This window comes from Melanerpes formicivorus, unplaced genomic scaffold (genome assembly GCF_026170545.1).
Source record: "Melanerpes formicivorus ecotype bairdi unplaced genomic scaffold, bMelFor1.0.p_v2 SCAF_57, whole genome shotgun sequence".
Lineage (NCBI taxonomy): Eukaryota > Metazoa > Chordata > Aves > Piciformes > Picidae > Melanerpes > Melanerpes formicivorus.
The window spans coordinates 1,635,374-1,644,260 of NW_027142409.1; the positions used below are offsets into that span (position 1 = coordinate 1,635,374).

Below are 8,887 nucleotides of genomic sequence, written 5' to 3' on the forward strand. Positions count from 1 at the left end.
TCAGGAAGGGCTGCCCTGAGCACTTGTCCCCACTACCACCTGCTACAGTGCTGTGAGGGCACCCAACCAGGGTCCTAGTACCCTGTCAAGGGGGTACTGAGGCATCAGCAGGTAGAAGGTCTTATCGGATGCTTTTTGAAGTGACCTTTAGTGTCTGAACAGCATCAGACTGCATTTAATAAGGGGCTGACGGAAGAAAAAAAGAGTTATCAAAGCCTTCCTCTGCTTCCTGCCCCAGCTGGATTGGAGCTTCTGGTGGTCATTAACTACTGGGCACCATGCAAGATCCCACACAAACCTCCAAAGTGCAAGACATGCACAAACGCTACATGAACGGCCGTTTGAGGTGTGTAAATGGCTTCAGGCCAGGTCATCCCACACTGTGCAAGATACAAAGATTGCTCAGGATGTTGTCACAGAAGCTGCCTCATGCTGTGTATCAGTACTGAGCCAATCCACTGGCCAGCATTAGAAACTGGCTCGTGTTGATGTGACATGGCACCTGTAAAATCACAGACAGAAGAAATCTGGGAGGCTGTGGTGACAAACGTTCATGAGAAGCAATTGTTTTGGGGGGGAGAGGAAAAAAAAAAAGAAAAAAAAGCCATGTTTGTTTTGGCAAAACACCTACATTCCTTCCAATAAATCATGGCAGCACTTGTTTTTGTATTTGCAGAGAAATCGCAACAGACATAACCAGGGACTTAAGAGACTTGAAATAACATCCTAGTAAATACCCCAGTTTGTTATTTTAATCGAGACCCAAGGAAACATCTGAATTTTACCAAGGAAACCCTCCGTGCGAGGAAAAACATTAGCCCGCAGCCTGACCGGGATTGTTTTGCTCCGGTGTCAGTCTCCCGAGGCGGAATTAGCGGGGTTGGTGGAGAAGGTACGGGACAGAACGGAGCCCGAGTCCCCGGGGCCGCCCCGCAGCAGGTCGCTCCTCTCTCCCCCGGCTGCTAGTCCAGGCCCACCACCCAACACCGGGGTGAGAGGGTGCCCCGTCGTAAATGGCGCTGAGCTGTCCCTGTGCAATCGTGGGGAGGGGGGCGGGGGTTTCCCATCCAAAATCTGGGGTGGCGTTTCTGTGTCCAGAAGCAGAGCCGGGGCTGCCCGGTCTGCGGTGAAGAGCCAGGGTTTCTCGGCCCAGCACGGAGTGATGACTGGGTGACTATGACTCCACGGGGGTGGCGAGTGAAAACTCCCCAAATACAGGGTGAAGGCTCCCCCCCTCCAGTATGAAGATTCCCTCGCGGAAATATGCCCTCGCCCCTTCCAAGAGAGGTGGCGGTGTTTCCCTTCCAACTCTGAATCGAGGGACGCCTTCCAAAGTATGGATCGCCTGCCAAAATCAAGCGGAGGTGACCTCTGCAGCACAGGCGGATGCCCTGCACCGGCGCTGCAGGTGCTCCCTGCGAGGCGGGGCGGGGGTAAGCCTGGGAGGGGAGTCTCACCTGCAAGCGGAGGCGGAGGCTCGGGCGGCGCCTCGGCGGGGCGGGGCGGATGGCCGGCAGGGGGCGCTTCCGCAGCGGCGGGCGGCGGCGGCGGCGGGCGAAGACGATGTTCAAAAACGGGCGGGAAGTGGCGGCGGCGGCGGCGGCACCACAGCGCCGAGCAGCGGGCCGCCGCCATGCGCCTCCGCGTCGCCGCTGCTGCCCTCTGCCTCTGCCTGCTGGGTGCCTGCCGCCTCCGCCGAGGGCTGGAGGCTGCCGCCGTGCGAAGCCCGTCGGCGGCCGCTCCCCAGGGACCCTCGGCAGCCGCGCCTTCCTCCGCCTCCTCCTCCACCTCCCCCTTCTCTACCCCGACGCGGAGGGATAGGGCTCTTCGCAACGGCACCGTGGTGCCGCACCACTACATGGTGGCCCTCTACCAGCGCTTGGCCGCCCGCCGCACCCCCGGCCGCCACGCCGACACGGTGACGGGCTTCGCGGAGCGGGCGCGCAGCGGTGAGTGCGGGGCGCGCATCCCTCTGTGCAGCGCAGAGCACCGCGACGCCCGCAGTAGGGCGGCAGGGCTGGGGTGGGCTGTCCCGCCAGGACCCCGCCGTCGGGCAGGAAGATGGAGCTTGGGAATTTGGGGATATGGATGGATCTTGTGGATGGGCTTGAGGATGAAGATACGATTGTGCGTGGGTGCGGGCATCGGGCTTCTGCATGAGCGTGGGGACGGGTTGGGATGATTATGGGGTTTTGATGGGATGGAAACAGGGCTGTGCATTACTTTAAGCGTGGATTTGGGGACGTGGTTGCATACGGAGATAGAGCTTGCACATTGGTTTGAGCGCGAGGTCGTTCTTGGAATGGAAACGTGCGTTGGTCGAGAATAGGTTGTGAGTTGGTTTGAGCACAGGAACGCCTGGAGATGCAGATGGAGCTGAACGGCGTAGGGACTGTGCATTAGTTCTTTAATGGGAATGGAGCTATGCGTGAGTTTGAGGGTGGGAATGGAGATGAGGAGAGGGGTGGGAATGGGGCTGTGTGAGGGCATAGGAATAGCAATTGCTTGTGCCTGCAGTTGGGGAAGAAGGCTGCCGATGGATGTGAGGTACGAGGCTGTGCATGAGCGTGGGTTCGGGGATGGCGATGGGGTTGCACATGCAGTTGGGGATCAAGGATGATTCTCGGTGTTGGAGATGCGGTTAGGGATAGGGTGAGAAGTGCCGGGAGAGGTTGAGTAGGGGTAAGGGCATCTCTCGAGACCTCCCGACAGCCGAAATTCAGCCTGGCAGCGGGGCCGGGGCGTGCGGCGCAGTTTGGGGCCAGCTTCTCCGCACAGCATCCCCAGGACCGGGAGGGAGAAAAAGACCCTTTGCAGCCCGAAGCTTACTCTCTGCGCGCTCCCGAGCTGGCTGAGCTCAGCAGTGTTGGCGCATTCTGCCTCTTCGCCCTCTTTTCCCCTCTACAAATCCGTGGATCTAATGACAATAATCAAATAAACACATACACGCATTTCACGATATGTATTTTTTATATATGTATGTGTATAATACGTTGCGCCTTGCCAGCGAAGTTCGCTCAAACGGGGAAAAGATTAAAATCGCTATCGAATAAAATCAAAAGGCAAACTCAAAAGCTGCCTTAGCATTCCCCTGCTCATGCCGCCAGCTGTCCCTGGGTAAGAGAGCTGCGGCTGGTGATGCCGGGCTCCCCGCAGCCCTCCAAACCCAGCCGCAAACCCGTCCTCAAACACAGGGGCCGTATCCTGCCGGCAACCTTTGCAGGGAGATTTTTGCTGGAAGCTGTTGAGGAGACCGCGGGGAAGTGAGGCGGGAGGCAGGGCTTGATGCTCCCATTGGAAGATGGCAGTGCCAGGTTAGGAAGAGCCGGGGGAAAACTGCGCACAGGTCCTGGGAAGTTTCAGCGCAAAACGAAACCAGATGAACTCTTCAAAGGGGTCTCCTTATCTGCTTCTCCCAGGAATTTTAGATCTGCTTTTAAATTAATAATAATGAAGGTAATTATAATAATGGTGATAATAATAATAACAAACGACAGGGAGAAGACTCGTTCCCACCCGGAGGGCGGTGCAGGATGCAGCACCGAAGTGATGCCCACGGGAGGAGGCTGCTCCTCCGGTAGTGGGGCGGGGGGCTCGAGCAGAACAGCAACGTGTGAAGCGTGTCCAGCTCAGGTTCCTAGATAGAAAGGGAGAAATAAGAGGCAACCCTCCCAGAACTCATGTATCTCGTCTCCCGAACCTCATAGTTTGATTTTTGTTTGTTTGTGGTTTTTGCTTGTTTTGTTGTGGTGTTTTTTTTTTCTTTTTGGTTTAGGGGTTTTGTTGTGTTGTTTTGTTTGTTTTTTGCGGTTTCAGTTGGGATTTGTTTGTATGTTGTTTTGTGTTTTTTTTTTTTTTTATGTGTGTGTGGTTGTTTTGTGTGTTTGGGGGGTTTTTTTGTGTGTTTTTTTTTTCTTTTTGTTTTTTAATTCACATTGAGTATGTTTAATCAGTGCCAGAAACTGCAAAATTCATGCTGGACTATCTTTCACCTTTTGATACAAGAGAAAATGAAATTTTCATACAGCATTTTACTTGGCATTGCTGTGGCTGGGGTGTGTGGGCATGTGACACTTAGGGCAGAAGGAGTGGGTGACAATGTGCTGATTTGGGATGGGACTGGGTTGTACAGGTTCAGATGGAGCTTCTGAGCCAAACCTGGGTCGTAAGGCAGGTGGAGGCACTGAAACACCCAGGAGGAGGCAGAGATGCCATCTCGGGGTGTGAAGACTCCTGATAAGAAGCCACTTGTTTAAAGTGATTCCTCCCTCCCTCTCTGCCTTCTCCCTTTCCCTGCTTCCAATCAGGGTGATGCTCCCAGATGTAGGGCACAGGCTATGCACAGCATTCCACTTGGATGCTCAGCAAGCCTTGCTGCAAGGCAATGATCTCCTTCAGTAACTCTGTGTCCCGTATGCCTCTACAACGAGAGTTTGGCTTCAGCTTGCTGGGATTTAGGCTCTTTAGGAGAGACAGGCGAGGGAGAAGAGGAGGAGGGGTGGCTCTGTATATTAGAGAGTCAATCTCTGCCACACAACTTGAGGTGGAAGATGAGGTAGTTGAGAGCCTGTGGGTCAAAATCAGAGGACAGCCTAACAAGTCTGACATCCTGATTGGAATCTGTTACAGACCACCCAACCAGGATGAGGCGGCTGATGAGTTGTTCTACAAGCAACTGGAGGCTGTCTCAAGATCATCAGATCTTGTCCTTGTTGGTGACTTCAACCTCCCAGATATCTGCTGGGAACTTAATTCAGCAGGGAGGAGGCAGTCCAGAAGATTCCTGGAGCGAATGGAGGACTGCTTCCTGACACAGCTGTTAAGCGAGCCTACCAGGGGACAGGCTCTGCTTGACCTGCTGTCTTCCAATAGGGAAGGGCTGGTGGGAGGCGTGATCGTGGGAGGCTGCCTAGGGTGCAGTGACCACGAGATAGTGAAGTTTTCAATATGCAGGGAGATAGGGAGGAGCACCAACAGAACCTTCACCTTGGACTTCCGAAGGGCGAACTTCAGCCTATTTAAAAAACTTGTCTGCAAAGTCCCCTGGGTACCAGCCAAGGGGTTCAGGAGGGTTGGACCTACTTCAAACAGGAGCTCTTGAAGGCACAGGAATTGGCGGTTCCCACGTGGCGGAAGGCAAGCCGGCGGGGAAGGCGACCAGCCTGGATGAGCAAGCAGCTCCTGGAGGATTTAAGGGGGAAGAGGAGGCTGTATCACCTTTGGAAGGAGGGGAAGGCTTCTCGAGGTATGTTCAAGGAAGCTGTTAGATTATGTAGGAATAAAATTAGGGAGGCTAAGGCCCAGCTGGAACTGAAGCTGGCCACCTCAGTCAAAGACAATAAAAAGCATTTTTATAAATATATTAACAATAAGAAGAAGGGCAGGAAGAACCTGCACTCCCTAGTGGACCTGGAGGGGAACGCGGTGACTGAGGATGAGGAGAAAGCTGAGGTCCTGAACACCTTCTTTGCCTCAATTTTTAACAGCAAGGCAGGAGTTCAGGACGAGTGGCCTCTGGAGCTGGGTGATGGGGTCGGGGAGCAGTGTAATACCCTGGAAATCCATGAGGAATTAGTTCGGGACCTGCTGAGCCACTTGGATATTCACAAGTCCATGGGACCGGATGGGATCCATCCTAGGGTGCTGAGAGAGTTGGCAGATGTGCTAGCTAGGTCACTCTCCATCATTTTCCTCCAGTCCTGGCTCACCGGTGAGGTCCCAGATGACTGGAAACTGGCCAACGTGGTTCCCATCCACAAGAAGGGTTGGATGGAGGAACCTGGAAACTACAGGCCGGTCAGCCAGACCTCAGTGCCAGGGAAAGTGATGGAGCAGATTATCCTGGCGGCAATAACTGCGCACCTGAAGGATGGCCAAGGGCTCAGGTCCAGCCAACATGCATTTAGGAAGGGCAGGTCCTGCCTCTCCAACCTGATCTCCTTCTATGATCAGGTGACCCGCCTGGTGGATGTGGGGAGGCCTGTGGATGTGGTCTACCTGGACTTCAGCAAGGCCTTTGACACCGTCCCCCACAGCAAACTGCTGACTAAGCTGTCAGCCCGTGGATTGGACCATTACACTCTGTGCTGGGTTAGGAACTGGCTGGAGGGCCGGGCCCAGAGAGTGGTAGTGAACGGTGCCACATCCAGCTGGAGGCCAGTCACTGGTGGTGTCCCCCAGGGATCAGTGCTGGGCCCTGTCCTCTTCAACATATTCATCGATGATCTGGATGAAGGGGTAGAGTCAGTCATCAGCAAGTTTGCAGATGACACAAAGTTAGGGGCAGATGTTAGTCAGTTAGAGGGTAGAAAGGCTCTGCAGAGGGACCTCGACCGACTGGACAGATGGGCAGAGTCCAATGGGATGGCTTTCAACAAGTCCAAGTGCCGAGTGCTGCACTTTGGCTACGGCAATCCCATGCAGAGCTATAGGCTGGGGTTGGAGTGGCTGGAGAGCTCCTAAACAGAGAGGGACCTGGGTGTGCTGATCGACAGCCACCTGAATATGAGCCAGCAGTGTGCCCAGGTGGCCAGGAGGGCCAATAGCATCCTGGCCTGCATTAGGAATAGTGTGGCCAGCAGGAGCAGGGAGGTCATAGTGCCCCTGTACTCTGCTCTGGTTAGGCCGCACCTTGAGTACTGTGTCCAGTTCTGGGCCCCTCAGTTTAAGAAGGACATCGAAACACTTGAGCGTGTCCAGAGAAGGGCAACAAGGCTGGTGAGAGGCCTTGAACACAAGGCCTATGGGGAGAGGCTGAGGGAGCTGGGATTGTTTAGCCTGGAGAAGAGGAGGCTCAGGGGTGACCTCATTGCCCTCTACAACTACCTGAAGGGTGGTTGTAGCCAGGAGGGGGTTGGCCTCTTCTCCCAGGCAACCAGCACCAGAACGAGGGGACACAGTCTCAAGCTGCCCCAGGGGATGTTTAGACTCGAGGTGAGGAGGAAGTTCTTCACCGAGCGAGTCATTGGGCATTGGAACGGGTTGCCCAGGGAGGTGGTTGAGTCATCGACCCTGGAGGCGTTCAAGGGGAGATTGGATGTGGCACTTGGTGCCATGGTCTAGTCATGGGGTCTGTGTTGATAGGTTGGACTCGATGATCCCTGAGGTCCTTTCCAACGTAAGTGATACTGTGATACTGTGATTTTACAATTTTTTCCTTTTTCTTCTTCTTTTTTTTTTTTTTTTTCTTCTTTTTAATTTATGTCATCCAGATGCCTCTGCATCCGCCCCCGAGCAGCAATACCTCTTTGACATCTCCAGCCTGCCCAAGGTGGAGGAGGTGACGGGTGCAGAGCTAAGGATCCTGCATGCCCTCCCTGAAAATCGGAGCTTGGCCTTCTCCCATGAAAGCACCTTCCACCACCTCCTCCTCTCAACCTGCCCAAGTCAGGATGGCGAGGAGCCCCAGCTGCTGGAATCCAGGGCTGCAGGCATTTTGGATGCAAGCTCCTCCAGATGGGAGGTGTTTGATGTCTGGGAAGCACTTCGGGACTGGAGGGAGAGATCTCTCTCGGGTAAGCTGCTGTGCTTCCTGCTAAGGATTGTCTCAGATCAGTTGGGGTGGCTCCTCCCCCCCCCGGCAGCTGGGGTTCAGCAAGCCTCGGCCACAGCCCCATGAGCGAGCTCTGCTTGTGGCCTTTTCCTGCACACAGAGGAAGGAGAACCTGTTCAAGGAGATCCGGGATAAGATCAAGTCTCTGGGCAGCCCCCACTTCCTGGAGCCCCCTGATCCTGCCCAGGAGGTGTACTCCAAGCGGAGGAAGAAATGGACCACTATTGCTGCCCGGTCTGGCAGCAGAGGCCATGGGAAGAAGGCGAAGACTTGCTGCAGCAGGAAGCCCCTGCATGTGAGCTTCAAGGAGCTGGGCTGGGATGACTGGATAATCGCCCCCCTGGATTATGAGGCATATCATTGTGAGGGGGTCTGATTTCCCTTTGCATTCCCACTTAGAGCCCACCAACCATGCCATTATCCAGACCCTGATGAACTCCATGGACCCAGAGTCCACACCCCCCATCTGCTGCGTGCCCTCCAAGCTTAGCCCCATCAGCATCCTCTACATAGACTCTGGGAACAATGTAGTTTACAAACAGTATGAGGACATGGTTGTGGAGACTTGTGGCTGCAGGTAGCAGTTTCTGCAGCCCTCGCCCTTCCCACTCCACTCAGCAGCCCTGTCCCATTTTATATATATATATATAAAAAATATTTTTAATACACATACCCACACATATACACATTTTAGTGTGTGCCTTTCCAAAAAAACAAGCTCACAGCAGGTGTCCCCATGCCTTCATGGGACTGATCTGACCATGAATCTGAGAAGGATAGGGGATGCCTCCAAAGACAGCAATGCGGTAGATGTTTCCCTCCACCCCTTCTCCTGACCCTTTCAAAGAAAGACTGACCCCCACCACCCACTGTAAGTTTTCTGGGGCTCAGCCAGGGGTGATGCACTGTGACAGATGGCCAGGCTCCTGCTTAGAGCTGCCCCCATCTCTATGCCTTGTCTGCTCCCCTCCAGGGAAGGGCAGTATGCAGCCTGGAAGAGTCCTTGAGGGATGCCTACTCAGCCTCCAAGCTTTGTCTGATCCATTTGGTTTGCCCAAGCTGAGCTGACACCTTCTTTCCAAAGGGCTTTAGAATATGTCTAGCCAAAATTGTCTTGGTGATGCGGACAGCCTAGTGGGGACAGAATGGTGTCTGCAGCAGAGACATCAGGCCAGTCACTTCTTCAGCTGCAGTGGTGGGGTGGAGGGGAGTTGGGAATGCTCTTTTCTTTGAGTTAAAGGAGTTTTTCTGGCTGACTTCAAATCGCTGCTCTGGGTTTGACAGAGGAAAACTGAGGGATCCCTGACAGAAGGCAGGGGGTGGAGAACCTGTGGC

The 8,887-nt window shown here is 54.3% G+C and overlaps 1 protein-coding gene across 1 annotated transcript; it reads left to right on the forward strand.

The window, feature by feature from the left end:
• The first annotated feature begins 1,633 nt into the window (after positions 1-1,633).
• On the forward strand, positions 1,634-8,133 carry GDF7 (growth differentiation factor 7). The gene is given in 4 exon segments (XM_068161295.1): positions 1,634-1,949; positions 7,212-7,570; positions 7,572-7,924; positions 7,926-8,133. Coding segments are annotated over 4 exon segments (1,236 nt in total).
• Positions 8,134-8,887: the final 754 nt, after the last annotated feature.